Source organism: Bos indicus x Bos taurus, chromosome 25 (assembly GCF_003369695.1).
Source record: "Bos indicus x Bos taurus breed Angus x Brahman F1 hybrid chromosome 25, Bos_hybrid_MaternalHap_v2.0, whole genome shotgun sequence".
Taxonomy (NCBI): Eukaryota; Metazoa; Chordata; class Mammalia; order Artiodactyla; family Bovidae; genus Bos; species Bos indicus x Bos taurus.
In genome coordinates this window covers 9429601-9446495 of record NC_040100.1, presented here as the reverse complement: position 1 = coordinate 9446495, position 16895 = coordinate 9429601, and the positions used below count along the sequence as shown (strand labels likewise).

At 54.1% G+C, this 16895-nt stretch overlaps 1 protein-coding gene across 5 annotated transcripts in view; it reads right to left on the bottom strand.

The window, feature by feature from the left end:
* Positions 1 to 16895, bottom strand: part of CLIP2 (CAP-Gly domain containing linker protein 2) — an 83218-nt gene that overhangs the window by 37084 nt on the left and 29239 nt on the right. For all 5 annotated transcript variants that reach the window (XM_027526536.1, XM_027526537.1, XM_027526540.1 and 2 more), the window contains exon 2: positions 15975 to 16164. In XM_027526536.1, the coding sequence (XP_027382337.1) occupies positions 15975 to 16164 (190 nt within the window). The remainder of the gene's footprint in view (positions 1 to 15974; positions 16165 to 16895) is intronic.

Genomic DNA, 16895 nt, shown 5'->3' with positions numbered 1-16895 from the left:
TCCTGTTATCTTCTCCTCCCCCCCCACCCCCCAAGCTGCAGCCCAAGCCTCAGGGTGCACAGACCAGGAAAAGAGGGGTTGAGGAGTATGGGAGGTGGAAGCAAGCACTTAACCTCATTCCTGGTCTGAACTTCAGGCTCTGTGGCCTGAACTGGGTCCCCTGATTTTGCCCTTCTTTATAGAAAGAATGACCCTGAGGCTCAGGCATGGGCCTTGCCCAAGGCCACACAGCAGAAATGGGGATAAAAACCCTCGCTGGGGGGCCTGACTCCCAGGCCTGGGCTCAGATGTGCTATAAACTCAGAAAAAGAATAAAAGGGGGCCAACCTGCTTGTATATGTGTGCGTGTGTGCCAAGTCTCTTCAGTCATGTCCAACTCTTTATGACCCTATGGACTGTGGCCTACCAGGCTCCTCTGACCATGGGATTCTCCAGGCAAGAATACTGGAGTGGGTTGCCATACCCTCCTCCAGGGGATCTTCCCGACCCAGGGATGGAACCTGCATCTCATGTCTCCTGCCTTGGCAGGCTTGGTCACTCACAAAAGGACAGAGCAGAGCTCAAACCCACCATGCTTTGTGCATGTCTGGCTCCTGGGTTGCATGCAGGGCCCCATGTGCAAGTGTTTGGAAAGCCTGCCCAGTTAAACCTCAAGGTTCAGAGGCTGTTCCTCCTTCCTGCCAGACAAAGTATCAGGCAGGGAAAGACTCATCCTTTTTCTCTTCTACTCCAGAAGCTGATGCGGTTGTCAAACAGAGATGGGGACAGAAGGCAAGCAGACACTGCCATGCCCCTATCAGAGATGCTTGTGTTTCTGGATCTTTCCACAGGCAGCCAGTACAGGGGTCACAGGGGCAGCAGCTCTGCCAGCATCCTCCCGGTACCCAAGGTCAAGGAGGCCAGGGCCATAGGCCTGGCTACATGCTATCTTAAGGCTGGAAGGACAGAGCTCCTGGAGGATGAGGAAGTCACAAACTCCATGGCAGGACGCACATACGAGGCCAAGCAGGCAGGGATCCGTCTGGGGCACTAGTAGTGGTGGGAAAGCATGTGACCACCCAGGGCCTAGGCAGCCAGAATGGGGGTCTTAAGTGAGGGGCAAGGGGCTCCCTCTCAGCTGTGAGCTGGGCTCCCGGGAAATCTGTGAGCTTTGCTAGTGACCTTGATGAACAGCCACAGTGACTGTACCCATGAACGGATGCCCTGTGATAATGCGGACATACAGTAGCTCATACGACCCTCACGGTCAACTGTGTGAAGTGATTTTGTGATCCCATTTTACAGGTGAGGAAACTGAGGCTCAGAGACATCAGTTGCTTTATCTAGGGACCCAGGCAAGAGGCAGCAGAGCCAAGCTCCGACCAAAGGCCTCTGGCTCTTGGTGCAGGGCGCTTTCATTCATCCAACAAATGTGTACAAAACACTCACCACGCCAAGCCCCAAACTACAACCACCCTAATCTTGGACTCCCCTGCATGCACCCATTTCCTAGATTCTGGCCAAACCCTACAGTTCCCTTCGAACAGGGAACAGTCTCACCTTATACTCCTTCCTGGAGAGGGATGTGTCCTGTTTCTTGTGGGACCCTGGGTGGGTGGGTCCCCAAGGTTCTTCTCTCCCACCCCTGAGATCCCCAGAGGTAGAGGCCATGGTGGCTAAGGAAGCAGACTCTGGAGCCCCACCTCCATCTCCTCGCCTGGCCCCCATCACAGGGCTGCTGAGCAGTGATGCACAGAAAGCCTTAGGAAGGGTGCCTGGGCCACACCAGTGAGCAAGTGCCGACCATTCTTATTGCGATACGAATGACTGATACTCGAAAGGATTAGAAAAAATTAAAAATCACAAAAGGCCCAGAAGAAGGGCTTCCAGGGAGATTCTGGTGACCTTGGACCAATAGTTCTGCCTCACCCCACCCTCTGGAGCAGCCGACTTCATCCCACTGTTCCCCGCACCTGGGCCGAGCTCTGGGTCCCCAATTCTCATCTAGGACCATCCTGTTACCAGGAACTTCTGCTGGGATCACACCTGTATGGGGACTGGGAACCCCGCAAGTTCAGGTGGGTCCCTTCCTTAGGAAAAAAAAAATGCTGCCTCAAAAAGCAGTCATAGTGGGAGGAAGCCACAAATCAGATGGAGCTCCAACCCCAGGTCCTGCATAGCACTGCCCAAGTAGCCCATGGGTCATGCTAACAAGAGTTCAAGGTTATCATCATTAAAACAGCAGCTACCATTCATGGAGTGCTGACCCCATGCCCTTGATGGACTGGGTGCTTTTTATATTCTTATCTTGCAGATTAGGAAATGGAATTTACAAAACTTGCCCAGTTACCCAGGCCGGTGTATTAAAAAGCAGAGACATCACTTTGCCGACAAAGGTTCACCTAGTCAAAGCTATGGTTTTTCCAGTAGTCATGTATGGATGTGAGAGCTGGACCGTAAAGAAGGCTGAGCACCAAAGAACTGATGCTTTCAAACGGTGGTGCTGGAGAAGACCCTTGAGAATCCCCTGGACAGCACAGGGGTAAACCAGTCTATCCTAAAGGAAATCAACCTTGAACATTCTTTGGAAGGACTGATGCTGAAGCTGAAGGTCCAATATTTTGGCCACCTGATGGGAAGAGCTGACTCATTGGAAAAGACCCTGATGCTGGGAAAAATTGAAGGCAGGAGAAGGAGGCGACAGACGATGAGATGATTGGATGACATCATCAACTCAATGGATGTGCGTTTGAACAAACTCTGGGAGACAGTGAAAGACAGGGAAGCCTGGCGGGCTGCAGTCCTCAGGGTCACAAAGAGTCAGACACCACAGAGTGATTGAACAACAACCCAGGCCTGAGCCGGGCCCAGCTGGTCCAGCTCAGAGCCTCCTGGTAAGGCAGGCCCCGCAGGGGCTCGGCAAGCATCCGTGCCTTTCCCATCTCCGCTTCCTGAACACTTCCTGGAGCAGAGGGGCTCTGTGATGTCTGCTTAACCTAACAGCCATGGCCCAGGTGAGAGCCTACCTGTTGTCTGTCCTGAGAACACAACTGGGACCCCCGGTCGAGGGGGACCCAGCGTGGCTATTCTTGGCCAGAAGCTGCCTACTCAGCTGTCCTCCCAGCTGTCCCAGCCCACGCAGACCCCCAGGTAATCTCCATTCTTCCTCAACCCCACCCCTTCCAGGGGTCACAGGCCCAGGGACCAGTTGTTTCAACAGCTGCTAAAATCCAGGAGCCGGGCAGCCGCACTTGGGTGTTCCGCTGCATTTTTCCTCTTTGGTGGCCCAGGCTGTCAGGCAAAAACCTTCATCAAATCCTCCACTCACCCCGGGGCAGCTGGCAGCCACCTGAGCTGAGGAAGGCATGGCACCCCACAGAGCCCCCTTCCCTCCAGGGAGCCATCCGTCACATGCTGGCTGGGCCTGACCAAACCCCTTCTCAGGTGTGGCCCTTGGTTTCCCCATGGGACTATGAAGGGTGAGGTCAGAAATTGCTAGGGTTCTGGGAAGCATGGACATTCTACAAGCCTCACCTCTTCTCCCAGAGGAGCCGGCATGTCGTCAAAGACCTGGCTGATGGGTTGAGCCTCTGGGCCGGTTCTGGAAGCTCCTTGAAGGCAGGGCCTGGGCCTCCCTGCCCTCTTAATTCCCTCAGGGACCAGCAGCAAAGCCCCAAGAAAGCAAAGAGCAGCGACGGACCTAAAGCTCACACTAGCAGCTGACCCTTCCCCAGACAGCAGGCACAAAGGAACTGACGGCTGGTTTCAAGTTCAAAGTAGAACTTTGATGAAAAGGGCTAAAGGATGTGATGTGGAGGGACAGCAGCTGGTGGTCTGGTCCAAGGTGGGGGGGAGGGGTTGCCCAGATGAGAGTGCATCCTCGCCTTTTTCAGCAAAGTCTTTGGTCCCACCCTCCCCAGGAAGCCATTGCTGTTGTTGTCCAATCGCTCAGTTGTGTCCGACTCTTTGCAACCCCATGGAATGCAGCACACCAGGCTTTCCTGTCCTTCACTATCTCCCGGAGCTTGCTCAAAATCATGTCCATTGAGTCGATGATGCCATCCAACCATCTCATCCTCTGTCACCCCCTTCTCCTTCTGCCCTCAATCTTTCCCAGCACCAGGGTCTTTTCCAGTGAGTCGGCTCTTCCCATCAGGTGGCCAAAGTATTGGAGCTTCAGCTTCAGCATCAGTCCTTCCAGTGAATTCAGGGTTGATTTCTTTAGGATGGACTGGTTGGATCTCCTTGCTGTCCAAGGGACTCTCAAGAGCCTTCTCCAGCACACAGTTCGACAGCATCAACTTTTCAGTGCTCAGCCTTCTTTATGGTCCAGTGGGCACAGGCATTTGTCACACCTGCTGAATCTCAGCCACCAGGTACCCCATTCGCTGAGCACCCAGTCAAATGCCAGCTCAGCCAGAGGGGTGGGGAACACCAGGACCTCAGCTGTAACTCAGTGCCTGGCACTCAGTGTCTGGCACTGCCAGACCTCCTGGCTGGCAAGAAGGCACCAAGGGCATAGGGGCCTGGGGTTCGGGAGAGAGGCTCACTGTGAATGGGGGTGGAAGCACCTCCCTGAACCTCTGCCCCGACAGTCACCTGTTCATTCCTTTACCTCCCCTGAGAAGCCTTCCGTGACTGCTTCACCTACAAGCCCACCTGCCCGCAGTACCCTTTACCTGCTTCATTCTTCTAGAGATCTATCCCATCTTCAAAAAGCTTATGTCTGTCTTCCAGACTTAAATGGAATCTCATAATGTGCTGTGTTTCTGCTCTAGCACCCAGGCCGGGATCCCATAGCAGGCCCTGAGTGCCAGCCACTCTGCACAGCCCGCACAGAACTGGGACCCACCCAGCTCTGTGCTGGGTGCATGGAACATTCACTTCCTGGGCTGCAGGAAGTCAGTCCAGGAATCTGAGGCTCCCTCCAGGCACCTTCCGGTTCACCTGGTCTCCCTCCCGCCTTTGGACCTCCCTGCTGCTACTGCTGCAGCTAAGTCACTTCAGTCGTGTCCGACTCTGAGACCCCATAGATGGCAGCCCACCAGGCTCCCCCGTCCCTGGGATTCTCCAGGCAAGAACTGGAGTGGGTTGCCATTTCCTTCTCCAATGCATGAAAGTGAAAAGTGAAAGTGAAGTCGCTCAGTCGTGTCCGACTCTTCGTGACCCCATGGACTGCAGCCTACCAGGCTCCTCCATCCATGGGATTTTCCAGGCAAGAAGCAAACCTCCATCCCCCTTTGGTCTTCCTGGGACCCACCTCCCCACCACCTCTCTTCTCTCCCCACACCAGCCCTCTGACAGAGGACAGAGCCCACGTGTGGCATGCACACCCTCCTGGCCCACAAAACACCTTCCTTCACCTCACCCCCTCCTGCTGTTGCCCATTCTCCTTCCCAGAAAACAAGCTTTTCTCTCTCTATTTAAATGCTTATTACATGGATCACTCAAGTACACTGCAGAAAAAATTTTAAACATATAATATTTACTGATTTTTAAAAAGGACCTAGAGTTCCATGGACGGGGGAGCCTGGTGGGCTGCCATCTATGGGGTCGCACAAAGTCGGACATGACTGAAGTGACTTACCAGCAGCAGCAGCAGCAGAGTTCCATCATATAAACATAATCACAGTTAACATCCTGAGCTTTGTTTTTCTAGGCTTTGTCCCGTGCACGTACGTGTGCGTGTGTGTGTACACAGTACTTAAAAGTTCAAAACACCAGCCAGGGTGTAGTTAGATACTTATTACTCGTAGACAGAGGAGGCTGGCGGGCTACAGTCCTCTGCTCTTCTTGCAGCAGGTGTTCTTCCATCCAGCAGCATCTAGAAGGGAGTGGTTCCATCCCCCGATAGGACTCTTGCTTCGTCATCCCTCTCTGACCCTCAGGTCCTGACCCCCACCCCCGCCTCCTGGCTCTGGAAACTTCTGCAAGGATGCCCTGTCCTCCTCATTCACTGCAGGAGACCCTTCCCGGCCTTGTGGTGCCTGGCCCTGCTGCCCACGCCCCTCTCAAGGCTCCCTGCTCCCATGACAGGACTGGGTCCCCTCTGCCTCCTCCACTCCAGCCCGATCCCAGTGGTCCTCTCCAATGGGGTGGTCTCCATCTATTTCTTTCCACATATATTCTGGCCAGTGGTGTGCTGGGAAAGGCTTAACTGATTCTCCAAGAGAAAATAATAGTAATATTGGGTTGGCCAAAAAGTTTATCCTGGTTTTTCCATAAGATGCTATAGAAAAAACCAAATGAACTTCTTGGCCAGCCCAATAATAATAATAATAACCCGATTTTTAGTCTATGCCAATTCCCATAGTGTAAATTCTACCCCCGTGGTCCATCTCAAGATGCCAGTATGATGCCATTGAACACAGAGTTGGGACGAGATTATATACCGTACTTCCAATATAGAGTAAACACCCTCAAAAACGGGCTTCCCCGCTGGCTCAGCAGTAAAGAATCTGCCTGCAATACAGGAGACACAGAAAATGTGAGTTCGATCTCCAGGTCAAGAAGATCCTCTGGAGGAGGGCTGGCAACTCACTCTACTATTCTTGCTGGGAAAATACCATAGACAGAGGAGGCTGGCAGCTACTGTCCATGGGGTGGCAAAAAGTCAGACGCAATGAAGCGACTAAGCACGCGTGCAACCTCAAAAACACAGATGCTAAAAATCTTACTAGGAGTAAGCAGTAGTATTTTACCAATAAAACAATAGTTGTATTAGTGGTATAAATTAGTGGTGTAAATGCTACTAGGAGTACTACTAGAAGTCATAAGTTTTGAATATTTATTACCTTAGTTTATAATAGAATGTGCTTAATTTTAAGTCCACACACAATCTGATTGTTTAAATAAGGGCTGTGAATCTGGCTTGCAAAATTCCTGACAATTTCACAATTGGTTCTCATGAGCCAGCCTGGGCCAGCGCCAGCACACCACTGGCCGTGTCCCAGCCCACACCCTGGCTAGTGGCCCATCTGAGCCCCATCTAAATTCTCTAGACCCTGTGAATGAGAGACAGGAAGAGGAGACAGAGAAGGACAAAGCCCCTGGCCTGTCTCCAACGCTGGGAGCGGGTGGGCAGGAGGCGGGAGGCAGGAAAAATATTCCTCTTCTGCAGTCAGTACCTGGGAACCCTGCTCCGCACTGTGCTCCCCTGTTATCCAACCGTCTCAATCTAACCCTCTCCTGCGCCTTTAGCTGCTGTTTATATGCTGCTGTGTTTCTGCCTTTTTAAAAAAGATGTTAATCAATTCTCCTTGTAAAAGATCCAAGTGATGCGGACACAGTGGGGGAAGGAGAGGTGGGCCGAGTTGACAGAGTCGCATTGAAACATACACATTATCATATGTAAAATAGATAGCCCGTAGGAATTTGCTGTATGACACAGGGAGCTCAAACCTGGTGCTCTGCGACAACATAGAGGATGGGGTGGGAGGGAGATTCAAGAGGAAGGGGACACAGGTATGCCTATGGCTGACTCATGTTAATGTATGGCAGAACCAACACAATCAGTCTAGTTCAGTCGCTCAGTCGTGTCCAACTCTTTGCAACCCCATGGACTGCAGCACTCCAACACAATACTGGAAAGCAATTATCTTCCAATTAAAAACAAATAAATTTTTTTAAAAAGATCCAAGTGACACAAAAAGATGGAGAATGGAAAAAAAAAAAGATGGAGAAGGAAGTTGGAGCTCAGTTGTTCTCCCCAGTCCAGAGCCCCTCCCTGGCTGCCAGCCTGCCCTTCCAGCAGTTGCCTCCTCTTGGATGTCCTCCAGGACTTCACACTTGACATTCTGAACCACAGTGACCCCACCTCTGTCCTCCCTATCTCAGGAGTGCCCCCACCCACCCATTTTCTCAGGCCACTAACCCTCATTGCTCCTCCCCTTTCCCCCCACCTCTTCACTCCCAATCCAGTTATTCACCAAGACCTGGAAATTTCACAGAAGAAATAACTCCTAAATCCATACCTCCCTCAAGGGTCTCAGAGACCCCTTCTGAGATCAAGTCCTTGAGATTTCACACCTTGCCCAGCAAAGAAGCTTCCAGCAGGGTTTCCCAGCCTCCAGTCTCCAGCCCCCAGCTTCAGGCCCTCTTCCAGAGCCATCAGAGCAAGCTCCCTGAAGGCAAACCCACCACATCCTCATTCCCCCTGATTCACTTAACTTTCGATTTGGGGATCACTTTTTATGTTAACCTTTGGCTTTTATGAGAAGCCCACGTTTCTCGTTTAATAAAGTGAATAATGCACAATAAAAAACAGAATATTTGAAAGAAAATAATAAAATAGGGAACGTCATCTGCGGCCAATTCCCCAAGGAAATCATTTAGGAAAAAAAAAACTGACTCAGTGTCTTGTCATTCACAAAACAAAACCCCCCAAATAGTAAGCAGTTATATAAATTATGATCAAGTCTTGCAGATTATTAAGTACTCTTTAAAAATAATTTTTTTAAAAATTTTTCTTTCAAGTGACATGGGGAAGTGTTGATGATGTGATATTTGGTTAGAAAGGGTTCAAGAGGGTCCCAAGGCAAAGTACACGGGCATGAATATCTAGGTGTGGGGGAAATGGGAACAGGGAACAGGATAAAAAGGAATCAACTTAAAAAAAATCAAGAGAGGCCTTGGAGGGAACCACGGTGGCAATATGACATGAACCAAGGGGCATGATGAAGTCGGCCCTCTGCTCATGAAGGCCAGAGGGGATAAAGCGTATCTGTACATGCCCCATGGGGCTCCCCCGGTAGTGCTAGTTGTAAAGAGCCCACCTGGCAATGCAGGAGACATAGTAAGGACGCAGGTTCGATCCCCGGGTTGGGAAAACCCCCTGGAGGAAGGCATGGCAATTCACTCCAGTATTCTTGCCTGAAGAATCCCATGGACAGAATCCCTGGACAGAATTCCTGGCAGGCTATGGTCCATGGGGTCCCAGAGTCAGACATGACTAAAGCGACTTAACATACACATAAATATCCCACAGAACGTAGTTCCACACAGTGTTAATAGGTCTCATGAAAACAAATCCTTAATCTCAAAATTCAGACAAACTGAGAAGCAGGGGCTTAAGCAAAGTTAAGGTGACTTTGCTGCAAGACTTGTCAAAGCCTTTAATGTGCAAATGAGCAGTGTGATGACTTAGGAGGGGCAGTGAATAAGGTGACTACATGATTTATCATCCAAAGCCAGACACTGTGGAGAGAAAGCCAGTGCTATTAATACAGTATCATGCTAAGACTGCAAGCATAAACCAGGGCTGTCCCAGGCAGTACATGGTCACTCTGACCTAAAATTACAGCATTTTTCCTCTCTGTGTCACTTAAGGAAACCCTGCCTGCCTATCAGACCAGCTCCGGCACCACTCGTGGGCACTGCCACGGAGCTCCATTCTGCCTCGGTTTGCACAGCCTGCCACCCAAACTGCCAGGGTACACATCTGCACCACTCCACCCAGAACACTAGTCCTGGGAAGCAGGGTCCACACAGACCGCCTCTCCAGCCCCAGAGCCCCAGGACGGGGCTCAAATGCAGCCAGGCCAAGACCCTGACCTCCCCTCCGTGGTGAACCTGAAGTAACACACATCAATGCCCCACAAGCCCCACAGCAGCTTTCTGCTCCAAGACCCCTGCTCTCCCAGCAGGTTCTCAACACAAAGGTCGAAGGAAGGGATGGGGTCTCCAGAGCATTCCACAACGGCGCCAACTTTCCCCTTGCCCGCTCCACCTCCCATCAGCTCCTTGACAGCACCCGCCCATATCGTCTCTGGAGAGACCCCTCCCAATGTACCCTGACCAAGGCAGGGCCCACCCTCTGGCCACCACAGGCCCAATATCTCCCCTGCTATGCTGTCCCCAGCCATCCATCCCCCGAAGAAGGGACCCTCTACCAGCCCGCTAGGGGCGGGTCCCAGCCCTAGGGATCGCTCAGCATCCTTCCTGAGCCCAAGGGAACTCAGAAGCCCCCCTTCCATTCCCCTTACTCCCAAACCAGGTGGACAGAGCACCCACCCAGCAGACTCGGCTGGGGCCCCAGGGAGACAAAGAAACGGGAGACTTACCCTGGAAAGAGCAGAGCCAGGTCCCCATGGAGAAGCCCTGCTATGGCCACGCCAGCCGCGGCGGGCGGGCGCTGGCAGCTGGGCCCCTGCCTGCCCCTTCCTGCTCTCACCACCCCCCCCCGCCACCATTCCCGATCAATTCTGGGAGCATTAAGAGGCTGCCCTGCCCCCCGCCCGTCCACAGTCCAGCCACAGAAAATCTCAGCTTGGCTTTCCCCATCCTGAGGGCATAAAAAAAGTTTAGGATGTGGTTAGGGGAGGAGAGCAAGAGCGTTGACCTTGAAGGGAGTGCGTGCCGCCCGGGGCAGCGCTGGCTCTGCACGAGCAAGGGCTGGAAGCTCCTGGTTCTGCCCAGGCTTGCACAGCATCTGGGACAAGTCAGTTAAAACGGGCATGATGCCACCTACCCTCCTAGGGGGGACTTCTCAGGTGGGACTAGTGATAAAGAGTCTGCCTGCAATGGAGGAGATGCAGGAGACTTGGGTTCAATCCCTGGGTCAGGCAGATCCCCTGGAGGAGGGCAGGGCAACCCACTCCCGTATTCTTGCCGGGAGAATCCTGTGGACAGAGGAGCTTGGTGGGCTACAGTCCATGGGGTCACAGAGTGGGACATGACTGAAGCGACTGAGAGTGTGCGCGTGTGCGCACACACACACACACACACCCTCCTCGGGAGCATGGGGACTGAGCTGAGAGACAGACCTCCAGGGTGGAATGGAGGGGGGTCAGTGTCTAGGACCAGAGGCCAGCTGTGAAGCTCTGTGAATGCCTCATCCCAGGCATGGCTGGTGCTCATGTCCGAGCACCCAAGGGTGTGGGGGCACCCGGGCCCCAGCTCAATAAGCCAGACCTGAAAAGCTCTGTGCCCCTTGGGGGAGATCATAGAATAAGAGGTAGACCCTGTCCTGAGTGGGCACTCCTTGTATGAAGGGAATGCCCATGCACACCGGTCCTTGGTCTCCTGTCCCCGACGCTCCGAATGGAGAAAGGCCACAGGCCCACAGGTCACCCAGATCTCATCCTAATACAGACAGATGGCTCCTCGCACCTGCCCACCAGCCCCAGGTCTGAGCAGAGCGTGGGACTGGACTCAGCACTCCAGCCATCCCAGCCGCCTTACCCCTGGTGGGGGGCAGTGGGTGCCGGCAGCCTGAACCAGTTTTTTGTTTTTTTTTAATTTCTTTCTTTCTTTATATTTTTTTAGCTGCACTGGATCCTCGTTGCTGCGCTCAGGCTTTCTCTAGTTGCGGCAAGTGGCTCCTCTCTAGCTGCAGTGCGCAGGCTTCTCACTGCAGTGGCTTCTCTTGTTGCGGAGCACGAGCTCTAGACAGCTTGGGCTTCAGTAGTTGTGGCGCATGGGCCCAGCCGCTCCACAGCACGTGGGATCTTCCCGGACCAGGGATCGAACCCGTGTCCCCTGCATTGGCAGACGGACTCTCAACCACAAGACCACCAGGAGGTCCCCTGAGCCGGCTTTAGACGCGTCTCACAACCCCAGTCCTGCCTCTCTCTGGCCTGTAACTCTGGGCAACTCAGCTGAGAGCTCGAAGCCTCAGTTTTGTCACCTTTAAAATGGACAGAAGAGCAGTTCTTTTCACTGACTAGTTAACGAGAAAGAGACGTGAAAAGCCACCTGCTGCTGGGCTGGCTTGTAACAAAGCAAGTGTCAAACGCCATCCCCGCCTAGATGCGACATCTCTGGGGCTGGACCACAGTGTGAGGGATGCGAGAGGGGAGAGACCCTCCAAGGACCCACCTGCCCCAGTTGGGGGCAAGGGCAGAAGACCTCAACAGTGGTTTGTGGTCTGTCCCTTCGCTCAGCCGCCCTTGAGTGTCCTCCAGGTCCCCGCGGCCAGTCCTTCTTGTTCCAGAGGGACACGCACGGCCTGGCCTGGACTGTCCCCGACCTGAGGCTCAGAAGTGGACCCAGAAGGGCGAAGGGTCCCGTGCAAGCCCACCGTGGTCCCACCTTTCCCATGACGGCCCAGCAGCGTTGGGCCACTGAGGGCTGCTCCTGACCCACAGCAAGGACCGCCGCCAGCAGCATCTGGGGGCCTGGAGGCCTGAAATCCCCCCGTGTCTTCCTCAGGCCCAGGAAAGAGCCCCAACCCCCAGGGAAGCCTGGGTTTCAGCACCCCATCTCCCTTCCAGCCCCGATCTTACCCTGGCCTACTCACAACCTTCCAAGGACCCCTCAACCTGCTCTCCATCCATTCTAGTCCTCAGAAACTTCAAGACTCAGAATCTTTGCCGGGGTGCCCTTTTCCTGACCTCTGAGTTGATGAGCGGCTTCCTGCTCATCAACTCAGATCTTCACAATCAGTGTCACCTCCTGAGTGAGGGTCCCCACCCTGGCCCCCGCCTGATCTGAAGCAGCCTCCAGGGGTTCCATCCCATCTGGCTGGGCTCCCCTGACCTCGAGGCCCACCCAGGCCTTGGTCCACCGGTGGGTCCCAGACTCCCATCCTGTGCACCAGCCCTGACCACCTCTGGGTCAGCTCCTGGTATGGGAGACCCCCTCCCACGTTCCCCTCCACCCCGGGCCATCCTCTCCCCATGTGTCACCACTCTGGGAACTGACACAGGCTGGGGTGGGCTGGGGCATCAATCCAGGCCTGGCCCTTGGCAGACCCTCTGCCCGGAGGCTGAGCTCATACTTTGGGAAGCTGCCACTGCCCTGATTCCCAGAGCAACTGCCCCCTCCAACCACCACCAGGCTCCAGCTTCTGCCAGACCCTCTCTCGGCGCCCCAGTGCCCACCCCCAGAGTCCCAGTGTCCCATGGGGACGGGCACCTCCAGCACCTTGGAGAGCCGATGGCCAGCTCCATGGTATGGGTGAGGGAGCCCACAGGCCAACAGGAGTTGGGGGCAGGCACCATCCTCCCCTGCTGCGGGCTCCCATCCCGGCTCTGCAGGGACTCGTTATGAGACCTGGAGCTGTGCCAAAAACGCCTCCCTTCCCCTCTCACAGGGTCCTTGCCCCGGCCAACTACTCCCTCCCCCAGCCCGGGGTCTGTGTCTCTCTGACCTGCAAAGGCAGGTGCCAGAGCAGGAAGGAGGGCGGCACCCAGCACAGCTGCCCCCTTTGGCCACCAGTATGTCCCTAAGTGGGGGGCGTGGCTCCTGATGGATCGGGCATTCAGGGAGTGGCACCCCCTCTCCCCAAAACAATCCCCCCTGCAGGGTTGGGGTCTAGGCAGACCACCCAGCCACCACCCTCAGGGGCTCCCAGACCAGGGTGACCAGGAGGCAACCAGCAGGCCCCACAGTGTGGTCCGATCCCCTTTCCTCCAGGGACCACAACGATGGAGCCGTTCAAGACAAGACGGCAAAGATGACAGTGCCTTAGCAGGGGGCACGTGCCACAGAGGCAATGAAATGCCCAGCAGTCAGATGCTGGTTCAGATACAAACCACGCCTTAACTGCTCGAAACAACATGAGCAATAGCAAAGAAGACCAGAAGGAAATAGAGGACGATGGGTGGGGGGGTGTGATTAGGTTAAATGGAGGAGTAATGGGAGTTCCTTCTTTTATCATTCAGATCTTTCCGTAATGAGATTATGGATGGTTGAAAGGAAAAGAAATTACTCTCTAATGAGCCTTGTGCCTGCAGGCACTTAATGTTTATTAACTCAGTTGATTCCATGAGAGAAATGTTATTATCCCATTTGCGGCTCTGAGAGGTCAAGTAACTCTTTCAAGGTCACACAGCAGGGGCAGAGCTAGGAGGGACGTGAGAGCTGGGTCACAGCCAGAACTCAGGCCTCTAGATCTGAGCGGGGGCAAGGAGGAAAGAATCTAGAAGGTGCTATGGGCTCTCTTGAAGAGGGAAGAGGGCCAGCAAGGGGCCTCACTTAAGCCCTTCTCCAATCAGTGTGTGTGTGTGTGTGTGTGTGTGCGCACAAGTACACTCAGTTTTTGTCTGACTCTCTGCAACCCCATGAACTGCAGCCCACCAGGCTCCTCCGTCCATGGAATTTTCCAGGCAAGAATACTGAAGTAGGCTGGCATTTCCTTCTCTAGGGGATTTTCCTGACCCAGAGATTGAGCCCACATCTCTTGTGCCTCCTGCACTGGCCTCTCTCCAATCAAGGGGCTACACAACTCCCGCCCGCACTAGACCGAGCTCAGCCCACTTGGTGCCTCTGCCCAGGCTCTTCCTCCAGGTCCCATGTCACCCTCCTTCACATTTACATTCCTCTCGCCTCCAGGCTGAGCTCACTCACACTTCCTCCAGGAAGTCTTCTGCAGCCCACTCATGGTGGTCAGTCCCTTGACCTCTTCACAGCCCTGGCAGTGAGTGCAAACATCCTCACCTGGGTGACCACATGCCTCCTCGCCCATCTCCCCAATCCCGTTCTGAACCCCTGCAACCCTCTCTCCAAGCTTGAAGGATGCTTAGCAACACCCAAATGTTCTCTGCTATAATAACATCTTCCAACAGGTCCCATCACACTTAAAACAAACCCAGTCCCCCTGCCCTTCATCACCTGCCTCTGCCGCCCTCCCCAACCTCATACGCCTCATTTCCCAATTCCCTCTATCACATTCCTTTTGATTGAAAATTTCTCAGCAGCTCCTCACCGTTAGGATGGAAGTGAAACTCCCTGTATAACCCCAACTTGTCCCCGCAACCAGTCTACCCCTGTCTCACCGGCACACTTCCCACTGGTCACACAGCCTCACTCGCTTTTTTCCCCTCCCTTTCCGCTCCCTTCTGCACCGGGCCTTTGCATGTCCTGTTCCCTCTGCCTGGAATGCCTTCCCCTCCTCATCTAGTAAACCGTCACCCTCACACCTCAGCTCACACGTGCCCTACTCAGGGAAGGTTTTGCTGACCTTCGGGACCGTGTCAGGCCCCAGTTAGAGGACCTCGTGATACTCAGCACCCCACCCCCCCACCAGGCTGGCAGTCCCCTAAGGGCTGGGACCACATCCAGTTTTGCTCAAAATGAGAGCTCCAGTGGTTAGGACTGCGTCCACAGAGCAGGCCCTTGATTTATATTTGTTGAGTGAATAGGATATTCTACAGCCATTTATAAATGATGGACACGCGAGATTTTTAGTGACATGAGAAAATCCACTTGATCATGTTAAAAGGGAAAAAGCAGATTTTCAGGTTGTATATGCAGCATGATTGCAAACAGCTAAGAAAAAAGTGAAAAGATAAAAACCAAAGTAATAATACCAGGTTGGCCAAAAAGTCTGTTTGGGTTTTACTGGTATATCGTACGGAAAAACCCGAATGAATGCTCTGGCCAACCCAGCAGTTGCCTCTAGAGACGATGACTGGCGATTTTACCCCCGCATCAAACTTTAACTAGTACACAGTGGACTATCTTAGTTTTGTCACCAGAAAAAGCCAACAGCTAACAGCTGTCCTCAACCATTTGCCTTCAGAGCTGGTGCCTCCAGTCAGAGTGCCCGGCCTTAACCCTGCCCTGTGGGCACCCTGTGCCCACCCGCAGGAGGTTACATGAGTAAAGCAAGTTCAAAGGGCACGGGTCTGGGTGGCACACAAGAAAGCTAGTGTGGGGGACCATCTCAGACCCCAGAAGGGGAATGAGTGGGCGCAGGGAGGTTGGCAGAGGTTGGAGTGCCAACAGGGCTGTGTCTTCCAGGCTGAGTGATGTGGGCAAGGTGCCATGCCTCCCCGGGCTTCCACTGCCTCGTCCCTAAGGGAAGGCAACAGCAGTACCTGCCTCCTGGAGCTGGAAAAGTGTCAAAAGGAACAATGAACCCAAAGCACGTGTTACTGCCCATCGCTAGTTAATTTTCAGAGGGATGTGGGCAGACATCAAGAAGAACTTCCCAGAACCACTGGCCTCCGGGCTGGTCAGGAAGTGGCTCAAGTCCTTTCAGCTCTTCCAGAAGAACCACTACCCGCCACCCCCGTCCAGCCCCTCACCCCTCTACCCTTGGTCCTACGCACCTTCCTTAGAGCCAGTGGGCGCTACGGTGGTCGAGGCCGAGGCTGACCCAGTGGACGTCCGACCCATGGGGCTTGAGTGCTTCCCCCCACGGCCGGGGGGCTTCAGGCCGCTGGGCTTCTGCATGGTGGTGCCCCTGGGTGGGCACAGAAGGTCCGTGCGGGTCACGTGCTCTCCGCCATGGTCACTCACCTGTGGGCACACAACAGAATGGATGACATTACATCACCAGATGACATCACACCCCTGGCCCCGTGAAGTGGAGACCACGGTCACCCCCATTTTCCAGATGGGGAAGTTGAGGTACAGAGAAGTGGTCACAGGTGTGGGCTGTGCATGAGAAGATGTTGTCGGGACTTGTGTCCTGGTCTGCCGGACTCTCAGTCTGGCTTGCTCTCTCTGCCCAGGTCCTGGGCCCAGGAGGTGAGAATCGAGAGTGAGCTGGTTCGGGGGTCTGCGGCACTGGCTGTATTAACCCCAGACGCCCCAGAGCAGGACCACGTGGGTCATCACAGCCACCAACAGCTGGATGCGGCTCTCACCACCAGAGCACAGGCTGGCAGGTTCTGACATGCAAGGCAACCTGGTGGGTCACTCCCCAGTGGACCCCAGACCCTCTAGGACTAGCCAACAGCTCTCATGCTTCTCCATGTGGGCGGACAAAGCAACATCTAATTTAATCAACCAGCTTCACCATGCAGGCCACATGCCAGCTATTGAGTCCAGCACCCGCCCACCCCATCCCTAGTGGAGGGACACACCCACACACAGAGAAGCTTAGACCTGCCCCAACCTCGCACCAGTATGGACTCAGCATGCCCTCTGCCCACCCTCCCACCGCTACAGCTCCCTGCTTTTATGACTAAGCAGAGAAGAACGCGATGCACACAGCACGCAGGGCATTAGGTCTGACAAAGGGGACT